Source organism: Camellia sinensis, chromosome 6 (assembly GCF_055761805.1).
Source record: "Camellia sinensis isolate YWXY chromosome 6, ASM5576180v1, whole genome shotgun sequence".
Classification (NCBI taxonomy): domain Eukaryota; kingdom Viridiplantae; phylum Streptophyta; class Magnoliopsida; order Ericales; family Theaceae; genus Camellia; species Camellia sinensis.
Genome location: NC_138966.1, coordinates 103,820,080 through 103,842,510, shown reverse-complemented (window position 1 = coordinate 103,842,510; position 22,431 = coordinate 103,820,080). Strand labels below are relative to the sequence as shown.

Below are 22,431 nucleotides of genomic sequence, written 5' to 3'. Positions count from 1 at the left end.
CATAAACTTCTCAATCTCTTCAAATCTTTTGTTTTGCATTTCAATCATTTTAGCTTGCTCTTGTGATACCAGGTTCTGGGCTGCAATTTGTTCTTGCTGGATCTCGGACAAATTCTTCAATGACTCTAGTTCTTTTTGTGGGCTCGAAACCACCTCAGTATGTGCTTGTGTAGTAACCAAAGATCTGGATGATGATGCTTTTGGACCAACGCCAAAGCCTTTTAAGTATCCCGATTTCTTTCCAAGAATCTCGATTGACAGCTGCTCCTGAGTTGTTCTTAGATTTGTTCCCCTGATAACTCTAAAGATCTTGACAGGAACTCAACCTTACCATTATAAAGTCGACTCCTTCGCCAAGGGTGGTCATCAGGCAGGTAACGACGAGCGCCTGTGTACCCTATCTTACTTCTCAACCGTTGTGAGGAAGCATTTTTGTTACAGGTGGGACAAGCCAAATACCCTTTCGTACTCCATCCTGACAAGTTTCCATATGCAGGAAAGTCATTAATTGTCCACATAACAGCTGCATGCATTTGAAAACTTAATTCAGTTGAGGCATCATAAGTAAGCACATCTTCCCACAACTCCTTCAACTCATCAATTAATGGTAGCATGTAAACATCGATATCTCTCCCTGGTGCTTGTGGTCCAGGGATAAGCAATGAAAGCATACTAAATGCTTGTTTCATACATTTCCAATGAGGCAAGTTGTAAGGCATAACAATCACAGGCCACATACTGTACGAGTTGCTCATGTTTCCAAAAGGATTGAAACCATCAGTGGCCAACCCTAACCTCACATTTCGACTCTCTTGGGAAAACAAAGGATGTTGCCTATCAAAATCTTTCCATGCCTCACCATCAGCCGGGTGTCTCAATATCCCATCATCTACTCGTTTCTCTTTATGCCATCTCATATTTATTGCTGTTTTTCTCGACATATATAATCTCTGCAATCTTGATGTCAACGGGAAGTATCTTAAGGTCTTGTGAGGAACTTTTTTACCTTTTCCATAATTCAATTTGTATCTAGACTCTTGACAAATCGGACAATTCTCTAAATTTGCATTCTCTTTCCAGAAAAAGTGCACAATCATACTTGCATGCATGAATCGACACATATCCTAAGCCTACGGCACATAAGAATTTTTTGGCTTCATAAAGGGTCCATGGAATCACTTGATCACTTACTGATAGAAGGTCCTTTAATATCCCCAACAACATGTGGAAAGACTTATTGCTCCACTTGTTCAATACCTTCACATGAAGCATCTTAACAACAAATGATAAAAGAGAAAACTTACGACACCCAGGGTACTACTCTTTTTGAACATCATTCAACGCCCTCTTTTTCAACATTGTTAGCCACATCATCGTCATTGTCATTGTCATTATCACCGTCCTCCTCATCCTCTTCATTTTCATCATCATTTATGGTAGTCCCCATGTAAACATCTTCTAACAAATTTAGGATTTCATCTTGATCTTCGCCTGTCTCTGCTTCCATTCTATCCCCAACACTTCCAAAGTCATTGTGGTTGTCATTATTCAATGCATGAGATTGATTCATGGGAACAGATTCCCCGTGATGCACCCAAGTCTTATAAGAAGGGGACATCCCTTTCACAACTAAATGATACTCCACAATTTTACCAGTATGTCGTTCACAATTCAAACAGTCCATACATGGGCAACGAATCTTATCATTTGGCTCTACATTCATCATTGCAAATTGAACAAAAGCCTTCACCCCATCTCGATACTGGGAACTCATTCTATCCTTAAGTAACATCCAACTCTTGTCCATATTTGGTCACCTACAAAGCCATGGTTATGTGAAATTCCTTTGAATTAGAGAATTACATGTCAAATAGTTCCTTGAGTCATATAAGTGTTTGTCATATCATGAATGCTCAAAACATTAGGTAAACATTGAGAAATAATAAAAAAATAATATTTTCTCTCAAAAAAGCCAAACCTTGAACCAATATGGTGAAATTAAAGAACAAAACAGCTCACAAATAGGGCCTACAAGGGTAGAATCATGAAATTCAGTTTATGTTCCTGTGTGTACTTCTCTATGATGAGTATGTATATGTATTTTAATTATTTGTTTAATGAAAGTTGAAGTTTTTATAATTATTGTAATATATTTTTTTAATTTAACATTTAATTTAAAGATGCTGCATGTACACATGATCACATTGTATAGTATAAGAAACTATAAGTCAAATTATATGGTGATCTTCCACAAAGGAAAAAAAAATTGTCTCTATTTTTACTCATGTATTGTAAATTACAATGGATGTAGAAGTAATTGTTTGGTAGAGAGATATATGCAGAGATATGGATACCAACATCCTATTCGCCTTGATGGCTGTTTTTCAATTTTCTATTGCTTTTGTTTTAAAAAGTATTTAAAATAAAATTATTTAAAGTGAAACTAAACAAAACCATTCTTAATGTTAGAGTTTAAATTTCCTTATTTTAAACTAAAAATCATACTTAACTACAAAAATGTATTAAGAATATTAAATTTTACATCTCAAACTTTGCATTCTGGTGCTTTAATAACCTAAGACGTTTGCTAACGCACCAATTAATGGCTTTTAATGTGAGGTTATTATCATTTGGTGCAACAAAAGGATACCTTTTTACAGCATCATCACAAACATAGTAGAGTGAGACTTACACATTTGATAGGTCTCACTGTGCGCTTTGAATTTTGTATTAAAATTTAAATAGACAGTGTTTAGTTAAAATATATATAGTGTTTGGTGCAATTTATTGCATACTAAAAATAAAAACAAAAGTCAAAGCAGCTTTCCTAAACTTTGAGATAATCAATTTTTGTTTCAACTTATTTAAACTATTAATAATTCTACCTATACTACAAACTTACTAAAAATCTTACCAAAAATATAATAGGCCAAATGTGATTGGTTGTTAAAAAATTAATGATATTAATCATCCAATGATATTTGAACATATATGTTTTTAGTAATATTGTTAGCAAGACTTTAAATAGACGTAGCATTGCTCTTAAACTATTCTTACCTAATAAACTATAAACAGAAACTATACAAAACAGTTTAAATTGACTCTAAAAATAATAAATAACTATAAACAACTCATATAAACCATACAAAACAGTCCCATAATGTGGCATGAACCACATATAAACTGAAGGGTAATTTACAGTTTGCCCTTTTATTTTTTATTTTTTTGATCAACAACAAATAACCCTTTATTGATGATGGATAACCTTACAGAAAGGAAGAAAACATCAACAAAAACAGAGGGATGATGCAAGCAATACAGCAACTACAAACCAAAATAGAGGCATGCAACCTAATAACAAAACAAAAAGAGGCATGGAACTAGTGCTAGCATAGGCCAAAAATAGCAACAGACACACATCAGATTAGCAGATTAGCATCAGGTTATCACCCAACAGATACAGACCAGCCACACAGCAGCAGAGAACCAGATTAACAAAAAATCAGATTATCACCCAACAGATACAGAGTAGCAAATTAGACTTAGATACAGAGTAGTAGACCAGCCACACAGCAGCAGAAAAACAGATTAGCAGATAATCAAATTATCACCCAGCAGTCCCACAAACAACCCTCATTTTATATGATGTGGCAGGAAACATGCATTTTCTATCTAATTTTGAACAAAAGTTAGTTTTAGGAGTAAATTAGAAAAAAACTTGAAACATGAATGATCAAAATAAAAAGATAACTAATTATTTCTCTTTTCTTTTTAGGCCTGTTTGGGACTTATATTTTGGCTAAATAGTCAATAGAAAAAAATAGTTAATAAAACAAAATGTCATGTCCTATACATTAATCAACAACTTTTTCTTTTACAATTATCTATTCACCTACAAAAAAAAAAAAAAAAAAAAAAAATCCACAAATCATCCAAAACATAATTCTTTTTCATTTCATAAAAAAATTAAAAAATCAACTAAAATAGTCAAGTTGCTAAATGACGTATCTAGTCCCATTTTTTTGACAACTAGACTTATTAAATTTGATAAGGTTATATAGTTTCAAGATCATAGGTGTAGAAACTAAAATGACTAACTTGATAAATAAATTTAAAATGCCCTAAAATATAGTCAAAGCTTACTTGATGTAGTAATTGCCCCCAACGAATGATTGCAACTTTTTTATCTCTTTGCATTAGCCAATAACCTATAACATTTGAATTGTAAATCAAAGTTTAAATTAAAATCGCACTGTAAATGAAATTAATAGAGAGTGGACATGAAATGAATGTTATATGATGAAATTATTAAAAGGGTCACCAATACACAAAATATCTATAATTTTTGGGCAGTGAATAGTTGTAACTTGTAAGAATATTCAACACAAAACTGTGGTCCACCCTCATGACACACCACTTAAATAAAAATACAAAAAAAATGCAAGTTCCCTGGTTCATTCACATACCCAACAAAACAAAACAAGAGTCATATTTTGCATACCTAAACCAATGGAAAAGACAATCTCAACCAATGTTCTCGAATATCCCATTAACATATGCTTCTTAATGCCATGTCATGCTGTGTGCTCACAATCGATGGGCCTCATCGACACACTGACAGCGGTGGTAAATATTAATCCAAACAATATTTTTTCACTTTTTAACAATGAAAAATATTTTTCACCCAAACAAATTATTTTTCATTGACTATAAAAAATATATTTTTTTGTTAACTTTTGTTTTCCTTCATAAAAAACTATAGAAAATATAGAAAATAAAAAATAACTTTCACTTAAACAAACGAGCTTAAGTTTGATCTTTGTTTTCTTGGTAACATCCATTTACCTTTTTGCCTTCTAATGCTATATAATACATCACCAAGAAATAAAAAAAAAAATAAAAAATAAAAAAAATAAATTTTCAACCAGTCTGTGGTTATTGTAAGAAGATATTATATATATATATATAATAAAAAAATAAATAACAGAGATTATCACAGCTCCAAAATCAATCACAAGAACAGAGACAGACACCATAATATGGGTTGCATCAAAGAATTCTCTATGAAGTCTTATATAAACCATCCTTGCATCTCTTGAAAAAGCTCTACATTTCGTTTCTTACAAAAATCAGTCCAAAAATTCAGAACATACCAGTCCCGAAAATCAGTTCCAAAATCAGTCCAAAAATCACAATATATCAGTCCCGAATATCACAATATCAGTCCGAAAAATCAGAATATCAGTCCGAAAAATTAGATTGATGACAAAGAAGAAAAAGAGGAAGATGAGAGAGTGTGAGAAAGTGAGGGAAAAATCAGTCCCATTGATTGTGTTGTGTTCTGCAATGCCGAACAAGAGAATGAAATTGATGATAAAGAAGAAAGAGAGGAAGATGAGACAGTGTGAGAGAGTGAGAGTGAGAGGGAGAAGGAGAGGAAGAGGGAAAGAGAGACGAAGAAGAGGGAGAGAAAACTTACCTCTTTGTGCCGCTTCAGGTTGTGCAGTGAGAAGATGAAGAAGACTCATTTTAGGTCAATTTTGTTTATTCACTTAAAGGTCATTAAAAAAAGAAAAAAGAAAAAAAAGACAGATTCAAAACAACGTCGTTTTGACAAGAAATTTATTGGCGACGAAAATTGTTATGTTGCCATAAATATCATTCACCATTCAGCGACTAGTTTAATTCCGTCGCCAAAAAGTCCCAAATTGGCGACAAACAGTTTCGTCGCCATATATTAATTTCGTAGCCAAAACTTTTTTAGCCCTCCCGCGCGACAAATTAAATTGGCGCCAACCATTTTTTGTGACGAATTGAGATATTTGTTGCTAATGGTGTATTTTTTGGCGACCAACACGTATATTGTCGCCAAAAAGATACAATTGGCAACTAAATTCAATTTTGTTGCTAAAAAACGTCGCAAAAAATGCTTTTTGTTGTAGTGACTTGATCCATTTCGTAGTTCACTTGCTCCCAAGATGGTGGAGGTTCTTGTTTGTACACAAAATTGGTTTCGAAGTAACATTCCAATATGCCTTTGACAAGCAATGGATGATATTGAAAAATTTGAACAACAATATGATTCAGATAATATATACAATGACTTATTTTGTTTTAAATTTCATTTATTTTGTATTATTGAAAATTCATTATCTTCACTTCACATGTTTTTGTTGTGTTATATTTTATTTGCAATTGTTTCGGAATCAAGTTCATGTTCAAGCCCAAGTACAGAGAGTAGTTTTATTGAAGTTTAATATCATTGGTAAAATACTTCTCATTTGTTAAATGTTGTTAATATATGTTTATTTGTTTTAAGTTTAAGACTTTTTAGTGTTTTCCTTATTAAATAATTTCATTTTTTTGTTATGCAAGTTTAGATGACTCATGGTTTGGCTCAAGGAAATGAATGACTTTTTTGTTTCATTTTAAGTTATTTTCAAAATATAATTATTGGTTGAAACTTTCTTTCTTTGGATGATTATAACACTTTATTTTGGATGACTGTAATACTTTATTTTTAATTTTCTTTCTTTCTTTGAATGACTGTAATACTTCATCTTTGTTAAATACTTTGGTTTGTTGTAATACATTTGACAGTGCATAATTGAATTATGGCTATGTTGTTTTTTTGAGTAAGTGCATAATTGAATTATGTTGAAAATTGAATTATGCCCAGGTTGCTTTTTTAGGAAGTGTACAATTGAATTATGTTGAAAATTTGTAAATTTGAAACTGTCAAACCGATTTGTATCCATCCGCTAATTTGTCAATTCGCTCTATCTGCATCCACCGAATTGGCGGACGGATGCAGATTGATTTTATCTAATCCGTTAATCTAGCAAACGGATAGCAGAGTAAAGGTTCCATAGTTGGAACCAATCCGTTTCCACCCCTAATGATATGCTCATTCTTACAATCAAATGAAAGGAAAAATATTTTGACAATAATAGCTTTAAGTTTCGCTTGTTAGGTATTGTTTGGTGGTTGGTGCTTATATAGCTTCTTTTTTCTTCTCCTCTTCTTCTTCTTCTTCTGGTTGGTTGAATTTTTAGAATTTATTTATGAAATTTTAAAAAAAGATTACAAATTAGTTTGACAAAGATAAAAATAAAAAATTTAATTTTAAATTTTCTAAAATTATTTTCATCCCTAAGGAAAAAAAAAAAAAGAAGAGAAAACCATGCAAGAGTAATGAGTTTTTATAATTTATAATTTATTTTTTTATTTTTTCACCAATCTAGTTTTTGAAAAAATTTCAAAAATAAATTCTAAAAACTTGCTCAGAATTTGTATATCAAAAGTATTTCGAAAGTGACACCTACTATATAAATTTAAAATTTGTGTTATGTGCGCCACTATAAAAAGTATTGAAAAAAACTAATTTATTCTCACAAAATAACTTTGCCCAAAAAAAAAAAAAAAGAGAGTAGTTCGTTAAACACATCAATTTTATTTTATTTTTATCAAATGATTTTTCAAAAAACAACAACAAACATTGCTAAAAACCATTAGTCAATTTTTTTTTTTTTAAAGTTGCAAAAAGTAGATAAAATTTTGTATCAGAATTCTATTTTGAATAGAAACAAACAGAGCATATAGGAGATCATAGAATTTAACAAGTTTTGACATCCATATATACCATTTTGGTACCTTAAATTATCCAAATCCGTTGGATCATATTCCAGTAGGCTATTAATATACCTACCAAATTATATATATATATATATATATCAATTCTAGGGCATGAATCAGCTCGACGATCCAATTCCCAGGTTCCTCTCTCTCACTCTCTCTAGACTTCTTTCTCTCTCTCTCTTCTAGGGCTTGAATCATGAAATCAATTAAAATTACTTCTCTTTAAGTTTGAAATTTCCAAGTATTTTCTCATTAATTTGGAATTATACTTTGTGTTTTGTTGTGCCTTTGTGTGTGTGTTTGTATCATGTTTGATTGGATTTTGAATGGATGTGATGAAACATAGACTTGTAAATGCTAGAATGGAATTAAAATTTACTTCCCTAAAAAATTGTATGGATTTACTGTAAGAAAATTGATGAAATGCAAGTTTTCTGAATCATGTTAGATGACTGATATGAAGGTAATGATATGAGATCATTTTACTTGATTCATTCTTATATTAAGAGCTCAATTGATGTTCTTGGTTTCTAGCAATTGTTTCTGATTATCGAGTGGTTTGGTTTTTTAACTTATTTAGACTACATTTGTTGGCCGAGAAATGGTTTTGATTTGGAACCCGTTATGTTGATCTTTAAAAACTGTCTTTTCTGTGGAAATGTCATTGTGGATTTGAGGGGTTGAAATCTAAATTCAATTCCTGATTTATTTTCATATCAAGCAACCAATCATTTGGATTTTTTTATTTTTATTTTTTCATTATCCTTTTTGCCAAACTTGTGTGTTGCACCAAATGTTGTAATTGGAAATTGAAATTAGAACAGGAACTAGGCCCCTAATTTTTAGGCCAAGTTTGGCATGATTGAAAAAAGATAAAAAGTCAAAAAGTCACTATCCTATTTAAGTCACATCATCTTATTTAAGTCAAATCACCTCTCTAGCACATCACTTCAAACTCAATCCAAACCCAACCCATATTTCATAAAAAGTCAAAAAGCGCACTTATTTAGTCTTCCCAAACTAAGCCTTAATATCACTACCCCAACACCTTTGAAGCAAATGGAGCACTTGTGCTGTGTCTTTTTATACACAATGGTTACTGTGTATTCCTTTTTTTTTTTTTTTTTTTTATATATTATAAAACTCAACTCTTTAACAAACCCATTACCCCAATTCTATATTCAGGTGAACTTGAGGCCATCATGTCCCATACGTAAGTCTCCGCTAGGGTCCTTATTTTCTTTTTTGAGTATTAATGGTTGACTTCTTTGCTACAACTAGAGTATGAGAGTGGTTTGTGTTCTGTCGAACTTTTGTTGAATTTGTTTTGTGTTTTAGTTACTGTTGGTCAAGTTCAATTCTAGAGTCCCAAAAATTGTAGTCTATTTGTATTGTTTAGTTGTGGTGTTTTAACCGGAACATGACTGCAGGCATTTTCCATGGATGCAACAAGCAACTCAGAAACTCCACAGGATACACTATACGACGAGATTAACACTTTCTTTGAATCAGCACCTCCTCTAAAAGATGGCCCTGATATCTGTAGAAAATTAAAGGAATTTATTGAGAGGAATTCTCAGTCAACAGGCAAGTTTATTTCTAATCAGCCGTTATTTCCTTCATAACTGCTTTGTCCTTTTCTGTAATATTTTTTGTTTGATGTAAGGTTTGTTTAGGTTGATCGGTTTAAAATCTATTTTCAGGAGGCAGAGGAGCTAGCAGGGTTGTGTGTGTTACATCTGGTGGGACAACAGTTCCTTTGGAGAAACGATGCGTACGTTATATTGATAATTTTAGCTCAGGTCATAGAGGAGCAGCATCCACAGAGTAACCACCCTGTATCTTATGTGATACGAGTTATTTGGTATTCTAAGCTTAAATCATGTTATGACTAGGCGGATTTTATGATCAAAATTACAGGTATTTTTTGAAGGCTGGATATTCCGTAATCTTTCTCTCCCGTAGGTAAATACTATGCTTGGGTTGAGTGGTCAAGCTCCCTTTTGTTTAACATCGTTTAATCAGTACTTCTAACTATAAATGGGGGGGAAATTTCTGTTCCTCCCCTGTTTCTTCTTCCATTCACCTAGTAATATTTACTTGGTCCATGGGAATATCTTTTATACATTTTTGTTAGATAGTGGATAATGATGCATTTAGGGCTATTTATGCAGGGGAACTTGCCAGCCGTTTTGTAGATCTCTTCCAGAAGATCCATTGCTTGACTGTTTTGAGGTTAGCAAGGAGCTAAATGTTCGAGGTTTGTTGTTTCATATGGGTTTTTTTTTTTTTTTTTTTTTTTTGTTATTATAATATGTGTTTACAAAAAAGCGACCAATGGGTTGTAACCTCTGTATACCGTAGCACTATTTTCATAGTTTGACACCATGTAGACCGATTACCTTTGCTTCATGCTTTGAAGACATAGGAGGCTGTGTTGAATCCTGGAAGAAACCTTGATTTGATGTACTAAACTGAACTTGTCATGCAGGCCTGTCCTATAACATAGCTCCAATTCACGTCATTTTCCTGATTGGTAATGACAAAGTCTAGAATATCTTTCATGGATGGTTAAAAAATCTTGAGAGCCCAACTTGACATTTTTTGTTATGCATTACACAGGAGTTTCATTTTGAGATTGATATTTTTTTCTCTTTTGTTTACCCCACTGGAGGGTGGGGAAAGGGGTTTGATGTTTCTGAAATTGTTTATTGGTAGCTTCGTTATAGCAGTATTTTTCAGGGTTTCTCAAAATATTTATGATCAATTTGATTATGGTTGTAATATAAACAATTTTTGTTTCACATTTCAGTATGCCAGTCACATTCTGAAGCCGTGAGGACGGCCATTGGTGAACATTGTGCTGTATGGATCATAACTATGCATATTTAATGTTGCTAATGCATTGGAATTATGTTAGCTTGGTAAATGATGAGCCACTAAGAGATTTCATTTTCTTCCAGGCAGTAGAGGGAGGACTCCTGTTGAAACTTCCCTTCACTACCATATTCGAGTATCTTCAGGTTAACTTCATTTGCTTATTTTACATGTTTCTCTGAATTCTGACTGATGGGCTGATTGGCACTCCAGTAGTTTCATTTGATGCTTCACTTTGTCCATATAAATTTAATAAAACCACAGCAATAAGGAAATAAGATGCAAAAACTATAAAATGCTTCACCCAACATAACGATAATTTAAAACTTAGCTGGAGCATGGAATGCCTGCTAAGATAAAACGGGTTTTATGAAATGTAGGGGTTATTTGAGATGATTTAAATAAGTGTATTTTTTAACTTTTTACAAAAAGATATGCAAAAACGTAAAGAGGTGATGTGACCCAAAAAAGATAAAAAGATAAAAAGCATGCTTTTCTAGCCTAGAGTTACTTGCCATGTATGTTTCCATTGACACAACTTATCAGTGCTCTTCCGTTGAAATTAGGTTGTGATGTTCTGCCAATCTATATAAATATTTGTAATTACTATCCAACCCTTTCAAATGAGTAACAAGGTTTGTCCACTATAAGGGGGAGAAGAGCGAAAAATATGAACTTCAGGCATTCTTACCGTCATAATTTTGTTCCTGACAGATAGTTTCATTTGTTAAATTTGTAGGTGCAGTGATCATTATTCATTTAATCGGCTTGGGTCATTAGACTTTCTAATTTCCCATACTTGCCAAAAAAAAGATTCCATTTCCCGTACAACAGATGACCAGAAATCTAATACAGTCGAGCAGTAAGGAGGATCTTGCATTTAGTTTTATTTCATATTCCTGTGGAGCTGAAGAACTCCTACACTACCAAATGAATTGTCTTGGATGATCAACTAAGATGAACTACTCACTACCATTAACTTCAGGAATTATAGAATTCCTTTGGTCCTCAGCATTCTTAAGAGTCACAAGCACCTTGATTCAATTGATTATTTGTTCTCTTGATGCAAATAACAAGTGCTTGAACAGGGATTTCATCTGTTTGATAACAATTCTCTCTTGTTCAATAGAAGTTCTGTAGTTTGTAGGTGATATCTTTGCAAGAAAAATGCCTGCTATGACTTCATGTTGTACAGCTGCTTATATATGGTTTTTACTTTCACCAAGTTTTCCCTTGAATTTTTGTTTCCATGTATGTATCACTAGCGGCGGGTGCACACGCGATGCATGTGCAGTGCATCTAGTTGAGGAATGAAGAAGATGAATAGTTGAAATTTTGAGGATCTGAATCAGTTTTTTCACATGGACAGTAAACTGTCATGGGCATTTTCGGAAAAGCAAAAATATGTGACATATACATCAAGTCTGGTGTAGGCTTTATATATTATAGTATAGATTATGAAAATATAATAGCCTACTTCCGTGCATGTTTTTTCAACTCGACATTTTATTTTTTTGGTGGATAACTTGAATTATAATATGCTTATTGCAGCCTAGCTTCTAACTCTCTGTACTGGCTGCTGCTTTACTTGATCCGTGAAATAATTTATCTGATATTTCTTCCCTGTATCATGAGCAGATTTTACAGTTGATTGCCATGTCCATGAAGAATCTTGGGACACACGCAATGTTTTATCTTGCAGCTGCAGTATCTGATTTTTATGTTCCATGGAAGAGCATGGTAATGATTTTACTTGGGTTTCCTTAATGAAAATTACTAGCTGATATAGAGAGATACATACCATATCGTTCTTCATGAAACTGGAAAATCTAATTTCGTGACTCCAGTTCATGCTTTCCTATGCTTTTATACATCATTGCATTTTTTGAAACAGGTAGAACATAAAATTCAGTCTTCATCTGGTCCTTTGGATATGCGACTGGTTCAAGTGCCAAAGATGCTTTCAGTGCTGAGGAAAGATTGGGCTCCCGTGGCCTTCTGCATATCGTTCAAGGTTAGATATTTATCTCCATTGTTTAGATGTTTTCATAGTGAAACCATACTGATGAAAATTTATGAAATGACAAGTACCATTGGGGCACCCATAATGACTTCAAAAAAATAAGTCAGTTTAAATCAACCATTTTTGTGAATTCTGACTATAACTTGCTGTTTTCTTCTCCTATTCTTCATAAAAGGTTCATTAAGCCCCATGCAATTTCAAGTATTTATAAGATATTTTAGTATTTTGGCCCTTTCTAAATTTATATAATTTTACTTCAACCGTCACAAATTTCACAAAAACTTCATTAGCCCCATGTAACTTTGAATATTTATAAATATATATATATATATGGCATTTTGGCCAACAGAATTTATATAATTTTTACTTAGATGCCGCCAAAATTTAAATACTTTACCTTGGCCACCCCTTTACACAATTTCTAGGTCCACCACTGAGATTAACCCTAGGTAATGGGCATCTCCAGTTTTCATATGTTCTAAAAATTGTGTACAATTTGTTGACAATCACAATGAACTTTTAAATAGATCCAAGATAATGATTTCTTTAAGTAGGTCAATATAGGGACTTCTTATGAAAAATTAACACTCTGTTTGGTTTAATTTTAAGAATATGTTTTTTGAAAATTTTTGAAACAAAAAAAAAAAAACTAAAAACTAATTTAGAAGTTTTTTGAGGTAAAACAAATTTTTAAGAGCTCAAAATTTTCATTCTGGTATTTATTTGTCAAACTAATTTTTATTTTTTCAGAATTTTCTTCTAAAACTGATTCTGAAATTGAAACCAAACATAGCTTAAGATTCTATATATCTTGTTTCTTGGTACAACCTATGAGATGAGGGAAGGACTGGTGAAGATGCAATGTGTTTTTTTCTTTATCTTCAAATTTTTATAACATTCTGCTAAATATGAATATATAATGTATTTGCGAAAAAAAAGTTTAAAATTTTCTAGCACTTGCTTTAAGTTTTCTTTCATATGTAGTTGCACTCTATATTTAACACATTTAGATAATCCTCTTTATTCGTCCCTCTCTTTTGTCCAACAGCTAGAGACAGATTCCAAGATTCTTCTAGAGAAGGCTGAAATAGCACTTGAAAAGTACAATATGCATGCAGTGGTTGCAAACGAGCTTTTAACGCGTAAGGAGGTTGTGATAGTCGTCACAAGTAGTGAAAAGATTTCAGTTCATCGAGACAAGACTGAAGCTAGTGCTGATGTAGAAAGTCCGCTAATCAAACTCCTTGTGGAGAAACATTCATCTTACATTGAACATTTGGATTCTTGATTTCTAAGCTTACAGAATTGGATAGGTGTCGACAATCATCCATAGTTGTTCAAATAATGCTTAGTGTAATTTTTTTTTTCTTTTTTTCCTTTCTTTAATGAAAAGATTTTGAGTGATTGAAAAGCAATATCGTTGTATTTCTTCTTTTATGTTGAAAAATTTTATACTTCCTAGACAAACAAAATTGAAAACTCATTATTACATGTATTGTAATACTTGTACCTTATGAAATAACTCTAATACCTTAGAGGAAATGTGGGTGTAGAGAAATTATGATTTCAACATGGGGTTCACATGATGGATGAGACGCTCTCTTATCAGAGGTGATATTTGAGTATGAGTTTTACTGCATTGCTCTGCACCTACTCTCTCTCTTTTTCTTAAAAATCGTTTTATTATATATATATATATATAGTACAGTATTTACTATGCATCATCATTAGAAGATGTACTGATTTTTTCGAGTTAAACCCAAGTTTAAAGACAATAAAGCCCTGTTTGGTAGAGCTGTGGGAAAGTGCTTATAGCTTATGCCTAAACAGCTTATAGCTTATAAATTTCAGCTTAAGCTGATTTTCAGCTTATTCTTAAAGCATCTCCTGCCCCACTCAAAGAATAAGCTGATTTCTGACTTCCACAAAGCTATAAGCTATAAGTTAAACCAAACACATCAAAATAGCTTAAATTAAGCTAAAAACTGAAATAAGCTGTAAATAATTTCTGCCAAACAGGCACTAAGGTTGTGTTTAGATTATGGATTTTGATAGGAATTTAGAAAGAGAAAAGAAAAAAGTAGGTGAAATATAATTATATTTTATTTATATTTCACTTGTTTTTTTTTTTTGTCCTTTCTAAATTCCTATTCAAATTCATGATCTAAAAACACAACATAACAGTGCAATGAAATTGTCTCAACCAACAAGTCAACTTGAGAAGAGCCATCATGACAATACACTACACAACACAGGAGCTGAATGTTTAAAGTTCAAATTAATCTCCTCTTCATATTTACAAAGAAGCCACTTTAAAAATATTAAGCAGATTACAATGTAGTCTGCAAAATACATGACAGCCTCAATATTGTGGTTTGTGGTTCCTACCATAGGAAACTAGGCGGGTTCAAGAGGACGAGCAGCCCAAAGCGAACTAAGAGTGCGGAGTCGTTGAAAGTATTCTCCCAACGCAAGCAGGCCTCGAGCTGCTTGACGGGTTGTTAAGATGCGAGATATTTGATGCAGAGTTTGTTGGCGAAGGTGATCTGCCTGTTTGAGAAAAAAAAAAGCAACAAAGTAGTCGAGTGAATAATGATTATTTCGGGTGGAATTTTAGTCAGTTCTATGTTAAATGGAATATTATCTGTCTAAAAAGAATTCAAATCATCAATGTGAGAAATTTTTTGTCCTAATAGGCATAAGAGGAGATTAGTCGGTTCTGTTTCTGGAAATTAGTTCCGTGGTTACTTAAACAGACAGCAAGGGCCTGTAAATTGTTAATTCCCCTACAAGAAGTGAATTGGCGTAAGTCTGTTCAGCAACGTATTGAACCAAACTTGACGTAATATATCTGAAACTAACCAATCTAGTCTAGTAGATATTTCTAGCACAAGAGTATACAATAATTTTACTATCATCGATCCAACAGTCGGGTAATTATCAATTTTTGTGCTTGGCGGGCAATTCATCAATTTAATCATGAGACAATAAATAGTTCAGTCACTTTGTTCAAGCTTCCAGTCATTCAAAAATAAAAAGGGTGATATCAGATACTTAACACATTTCCTACTCATAACAGCAAATCCCCCACCAAGGTTACATGTTTTCCAAAATCAAACTTTTTTCAAAACTAAGCCTTTTTCCAGTGGATTTGGCTTTGGGTGACCTAATACACCCGAACTCCATGTTAGGCGGCGACTCTAAATTTTCAAAATTCAGGGCCTGAGTACCAGTTATAGAATATACTATTCCGCCCAATCATGACTTTCACGAAGTGACATAAGACTCATTCAAGCATGACTGGAACTACATTACATAGTCGTGATGCAGATGATACTGTTCCTCTCCAGATCGAGTAATAGAATCCACAAAAATTCTCAGTTCAGACTAAACAACGTGTGTTTGTCGACATAAAACAATTTCTCAAGGTGTCACGATGACTCAGCAATGCGGAGGAAAAAAACAGGGCACCTTTCTCTAAAATATTGTTTTCTAATCAAGTGCGAGGGAAAATGCTCAACTCAACAAAGAACGATTTTCAACTATTTGGCTTCAGCTACTACAGTCCACTTTCACCATTTTATTCTGTAAAGGGACTTACTTTCTATTACTTCCTATTACCAGTCCTGAGCATAGACAAAGGAGGCTAGAAAGGATGGTTGCCTTGGGCTTCAAGTTGAACCTAAATAAATTGAGGAACTATAGAAGCAAAATATTTGGATGAAGATGTTCATCATTTAATAAAGGAGAAGAAGAAGAAGAAGAAACTTCTGAATTTGTTCCCAAAACTCGTTCTTACACAATTAAGCACCACCAAGCTTGGGTGATAACCAACCTTTACAGTGAAAGCCAATAACTCAGTTTTCCTAATCTTTCTAACCAGATAACTGTAAACACGGCAAGAGATTATTGTCAAAAGGACATTGCCCAATATCACTTCCCATTAATTAAGGGTGTTAGGAAGAGAAGACTAGACTTGGATCTAATTTTGACATAATTGCACTAAGCGGGCTACTCTCAGACTCAAACATACACTCCCACACTTAGCATCCCGAGCTTGTGGTTCTACACTAAACAATGTCTCTTAGATGGAGACGATGGTCATGATATAAACATTCCTATCTCAGAACAGCAAAGAAATGAAAATATTCAGTAGTTGTCAATTCCATTTATTTCCTTTCCATTCACCCAAAAACATAAAACAAAATTACGAAGAAGAAAAATTAACAGGAACTCATAATAGTTAAAGTATGCCATATTACTTCATATTGAGAAGCTATGAAGCAAAGACACCTCTACAGAGGCCACGGACATGCAGCAGAAATGCTCCAAACACTTGTCGGACAAGCTGGAGGAATCGGACACGTTGGGGACACGCTGAGACACATATATTTATTTTTCACGAGAATAGCATACTCAAGGTTGATGAATTTGATGAAAATAAATATTTAATATAGAATAAATATATAATATTAAAAAACATGACATATAAGTATATAAAATTATATATTTTGCATGTGTCCCCAGCATGTCATCTGCTGCCTTTTTCGAAAATTTGCACGTCCATTTGTCCGTGTCTGTGCTTCTTAGTTGAGAAGTGATAAATTACCTGGTTCACAAATCTCTCCAGTGCATCCAACATCTCCATTGCAGAAGCCATCTGAGAGCTATAAATTCCTGCATCAGTAGGTTCAGCTGTAATTCTCTGTGCCAATGTCTGATGAAGTCTATCCATTCCCTGCGTGAGAGCATCTTCAGCTTGCTGAGATGATTGCCGCAGGTTATTAACCAACATAAGTTGTCCATCAGTCAAGGGCTCAAGTTGCGGCATTAGTACCTGCGGAAACAAACTCAAACAGTAATTTCCCAATTCATGAATGGGAATGTACTATATAGTCCAGTAAAATTTTGAAAACAAGTCAAGGATATCTTAAATTTTGCAAGTCTACTGCATATTGGACCTAATTGGTGCAACTTTTCTCAAGCTGAAAATTGATAATCAAAATGCAAAAGCTAAAAGCATCTCTCCCCCAGCTTCTAGATAATCAGTTTTTTATATGTTTGCGACATCCCCATGCAATACTCTCGAAATCATGCCAATCTAATATACTTTCGCCCAGAAAATGGACAACATGAAAATTCATGTGCAAAAATTCTAATGCAGAGTGAATATACTGACAAGAAATTATCATATTTTTCTTTACAAACTATCATCACTGAAAAACCATGTTCATATGATTAGATGAATAATAAGTCATATAAATGACAATAAGCATGATAAGCAAAAACTAGCAGATGAGGAATATTTATTCTTTAAATACTCAGTTAAACTGAACTAAGCATTACATTTAGAAGCTCTGATGGGCGGAATCCTCCAAGCCAAAGAAAAAAGCGCTCAACCGATGTTCTCCATATGCCAGACATCAAATAGAAGACGTCAGCCTTTGCAGCATCTGCTTTCATACGGAAGAGATTGCCATAGTGGTTTAAGCCTTTTTCCACGAGTAAGTGGAGCTCTATATCACTTATATGAGCTTGCAACACCTCTCTTAGTTGAATATTCTGTCTTTGTTGCTCTTCAACCCAGTGTCCATATTCCATCTCAAATGTAGTAATACCTGCATATCCACAGTTAGGACCCTTGTTACTAAATCACGAATATATAATTTTTTATGTGCATATATATACACATATGAAAATACACAGAGTGTTTAAAATGAAGTAAATATCTCAATGTGTGTATAGGCATATACATATAAAATTACGTATATATTGATAATAAAGATTTCTTTTTTATTTCTTGATAGAGAGGTGAAACAATGTTATTTCATCCATTAAAAAAAGAAGAAGAATTGCAATGAATCGTAGTGATTCACATATTGGATCGCATGATTCACTCAATTTCTGATTTTAACAACACGATTTGAATTGTTTTGGTTGAAACTAGTATGAATCGAATCATGAATCATATGATTAACAGCCAAGGTTAGAACTATGGTCAAGAAAAAACCAAACTTAGGAATAAAACATTACCAGAGAAAAAGTAAACAAATACTATTGAAGGATTCCTTGAGAGTTAATATATATATATATATATAATGAAATAAAATCTAAGGAGCTAGGTAACATAGGTTTCGATCTTGGATTTCTGGAGAAAAGAAAAAAATGGAAGAGATTTGTGGAAAAAAAAAAAAAAACAGCAGCAGCGGAAGAAGAAGAAGAAGAAGAAGAAGAAGAAGAAGAAAAAGCTTCTATTTCATTCATTTTCCCCTTCCCTTTACTTTTCCATTTACAAATCCAAAATCCAAGCACAACCTAATTGAAAATCAAAGGCAAAAAGAGAACAACCCGCACAACTTTGTTTTTGCACAAACGTTAGCCAAGCAAAAAACAAATTGAAGTTCAATAATAGAACAGCAGACCATCTAAGAGAGTAAGAAGATAAACAAGATACCTACAAAAAAGGAAGGAGAGAGAGAGAGAGAGACAGCACAAACCTGAGTTTACAGGTACAGACAAACCTATATGACCGATATTTAGCACACCCCCTATGTAAGCACCCTGCAATAAGCAATCCACTGATCCATTAGATAACTGAATTACAATGCTTGGTTAATAAGAAAATTAGCATAAGCAATTTACTCCTCACCTGCGGTGTATACCTCTCAAGTTCCAGCTGCAATTGGCTTAACTTCAATCGGCACGTTTCCAATTGTTGAACATAGGCCTATTAAAGAGATTTGAAAATTACTCAACAGATGACTCCTGAAAACTATAAACCTTTCATAAGCATGAACTTGTGGCTAGCTATGCATTTTTTATTACCTTTTTCCTCAACCGGCTTTTACGTGCAGCCTCACGATTTTGTGCTAGACGTCTTTGTACCTGCACAAGCAGCAATGACTAAAATTAATGCTCTGGATGACAAGTTTGTGTTGACTAGGAAGTGTGTTCTAATCACCTTATCGGGTGTTTTGTTCACTTGTTGATTGTTTCCTGAAGGGCCTTCTGACTCGTAAGTTGTATATTCCGACTATAGAATTCAAATTGGGAAAATCAGTATCAGAATAAATGGCCCCAAATTCAATAAACCAAGAGAGAAAAAACTATATGCAGCTTCACCTTGTTGCCGCCTAGACTAGCATCAACCTGTACAATTATAGAACTGGTCATGTTTGGGCTAATTTCACCTTTAAATGCGCTATCCCACATGCCAAACTGGTGGATTGGCTCGTACAAACCCATCCTGCCTGAAGTGGCAAATTGAGTCGACGAAGAGCTCATACTTTTATTCACTGATAAAAAGGCAAAAGTAGTAATTCAGCTGCAGCATCATACAAATTATGTAAATTGATTGTATCCAAAATCACATCAACCCATACTGACTGAACCAAGAAAAGCAGGGAAAGATAAGTAATTGATTGAGAGACAAACAAGAAAGTAAATCAAGAAATAGACCTAGACAAAACAGCAGAATTCTAGGCAAAGTTCACAAATGACCAGCTCTCTAATTATAACCATTACATTAGCTAATTTAAATATACAGAGCTAGAAGAAGCAAAAGAATTCCAAACAAAGTTGACAAATATGTTTGTAATTACAAAACTTCAAGTGTCATTTGCTACGGTAGTATTGGGAAGCACTTTTGTCGAAGATAAAAAGAAAAAATATGAAGAAAAATAAAAGAAAATTTAGCTCCTATAGTGAATTAAATGTGAAATAGAATGCTTATCCATTGAGATTTCATTACATGACCAACGGGTGAGGTCTCAACCCCGACACACCATGACAATTTTTGGTTTTCTCTAGGCTAATGAATCTAGTGAGGCAAAACCTTAATGATCTGTATTGTACAAATCTAGCAAGCTAAAATTATGGAAAGAAATCCTCTTATCTTAGCAAAATCAACAACCTGCCACCAAGCTAAGATATGCATATACATATATATGATCAATTACATGCCCAAGATGACTACTAACATGGAGCACATCCAGTTGACAGAGAGCTTGAACACAGTAAGTCCTGCCAAGAGAGTGGTAGTGTTGTGTTCTGCTTGTGGTACTAAGAATGTATGTGGATTACAGCTCAAAGGTAATAGACTCAGCATTTAATTAGTGACTTAAAAGGCTCACTTTAATGACTTGTAATCCCACTGAGGACTAAACACCAATAGTGCTAACAGGGACACAAGCTTAATCAACCATGAGTTTGAACAACATATGATAATTCTCGGAAGGGCAACCAATGAATCCTTAGGATACTACCAAATGAACCGAGCAAAACTCAGAAAAAACCTAAGAAATAAGGGAAAAAAGAAGAAGAAGAAGAAGAGGAGGAGGAGTTCATGATTGAGCTGAAGTCATATCCATAAATAACCAAACCACAAACCAGAAATTCAATGGGTTAATTAAACCCTCTTAACAATTAGGGAATTATCACTTTACCCACATTTATGAATCTGTACATTTTAACCTTCAACTACACAAAAGCATCACTTTCACCCCTCCAGATGGAACAAAATGTAGGCTTTAATAGATGAGTAGATAAAATGAAATTTGCTAATGATTGAGGAGGCCTAATTAACCCAAATTCAATCACTACAAAATTAAAGAATACTAAGAACACGAGCAGAGGAAGAACTTGACGACCCAGAATCGAAACGAAACAAAGAAATAAATTTTGAAAACATTTTCTATATATATATATATATATAGAGAGAGAGAGAGAGAGATGGATTGGAAAGAAGTATGATAGTGATATAGTAGTGATATATGAATCAAGAAGCTAACCGATTTAGTAGAAGATGGAGTATGGGTTAGAGTTTTGATTCTGGTAAAACCCCAAAAGCTGAGAGGACCTTTCAGTCCCATAAACAAGCCCAAGTTTCTTGAACACATGTTCTCATCTCATCTTTAGAAACCCATATCAGTTAAAGAAGAAGAAACAAAAATCAATACACAGAAAACAAAAAACAAGTAGTACTAGTAGTAGTTTTTTTAACAAATAACAGAAAAAGACGCCACTCTCTCTCTCTCTCTCTCTGTATGTATGTGCCGTTGGAAAGCAACAGTCAACAGTTGAATCAACTGTTACATAAACACCCATACCCATATTTATAAAATACAATACAATACAATAGTCATCCAACCCAATCCAATCCAATCCAATCCAATAGTATTATTGTTATAGAATTGTTTAAAAGTGTGGCTTTGAAAATGGGCACCATCTCAGTCATATACACCCCTTTACATACCCGCTAAGGCAGCTTTTAATCACCACCACCACCACTGCACCGCCGTGGTTGGTCGCCGGAGAGTTGGGGTTGAAGCTAGTCTAAGTATCACTTCTAGTGGTTGTTGAGAGAGGTGGTGGTTGATATATATGGTGCGTGGGGTGAATCGCCTGTATATTGGTAAAGCGGGAGCACTGTGCTACTGCCCTGTTTGTTTTTGCATTAACACAATTTCTCTCCCACAAAATGATGTGTCCATATTTTGAGTAATGTTAAAAAATTTTAAAAAATTATTTTATTTTATTAAATATTTTATATGGGTGTGGAAATTATATAAGACCTATATAGTGTGAGTGCCACACTTATATGAGATATTTGATAAAATTTTTAGAATCTCTAATATTATTGTAATATTTAATTTATATTTTTTAAAAAGGATAGAGATCCAAAAGTTCTATTAAAATTTTTATCAAATATCTCACATAAATGTGGAACCCACACCATGTGACATTTGGTAAAAATTTTAGATTCTCTAACCTTACTCTTCTTTTTTTTATTCCATCATTCAGAAATTAATGGGAGATAAATTGCGTAAATGAAGCATTTTTTCATTATACCCTTTTCTTTTTTTTGTTTTTTTTTTTAAATTCAAAATAAAATA

General features: G+C 33.4%; 2 protein-coding genes across 6 annotated transcripts; one reads left to right on the top strand and one right to left on the bottom strand.

The window, feature by feature from the left end:
• The first annotated feature begins 7,602 nt into the window (after nt 1-7,602).
• Nucleotides 7,603-14,108, top strand: LOC114324090 (phosphopantothenate--cysteine ligase 2). The gene is made up of 10 exons (XM_028271805.2): nt 7,603-7,775; nt 9,069-9,225; nt 9,342-9,465; nt 9,559-9,603; nt 9,813-9,898; nt 10,451-10,503; nt 10,602-10,661; nt 12,154-12,255; nt 12,410-12,529; nt 13,587-14,108. Exons 2-10 carry the CDS (start codon nt 9,078-9,080, stop codon nt 13,824-13,826), a joined length of 978 nt encoding a protein of 325 aa, XP_028127606.2. The 5' UTR covers nt 7,603-7,775; nt 9,069-9,077; the 3' UTR covers nt 13,827-14,108.
• A 646-nt stretch (nt 14,109-14,754) lies between these two features.
• On the bottom strand, nt 14,755-22,013 carry LOC114324091 (transcription factor TGA1). 5 transcript variants are annotated; one of them, XM_028271808.2, is made up of 9 exons: nt 21,792-22,013; nt 19,661-19,833; nt 19,500-19,571; nt 19,364-19,423; nt 19,188-19,265; nt 19,036-19,099; nt 17,885-18,156; nt 17,148-17,375; nt 14,755-15,088 (listed from the first exon to the last, which is right to left on the bottom strand). In XM_028271808.2, the coding sequence occupies exons 2-9, from the start codon at nt 19,820-19,822 to the stop codon at nt 14,936-14,938; spliced, it is 1,089 nt and encodes a 362-aa protein (XP_028127609.2). In that variant the 5' UTR covers nt 19,823-19,833; nt 21,792-22,013; the 3' UTR covers nt 14,755-14,935. The 5 variants fall into 5 exon arrangements, with proteins under 5 accessions (XP_028127609.2, XP_028127612.2, XP_028127608.2 ...); XM_028271811.2 differs by having other exon boundaries at nt 19,661-19,862; nt 21,792-21,912; XM_028271807.2 differs by lacking the exon at nt 21,792-22,013 and adding an exon at nt 21,328-21,743.
• Nucleotides 22,014-22,431: the final 418 nt, after the last annotated feature.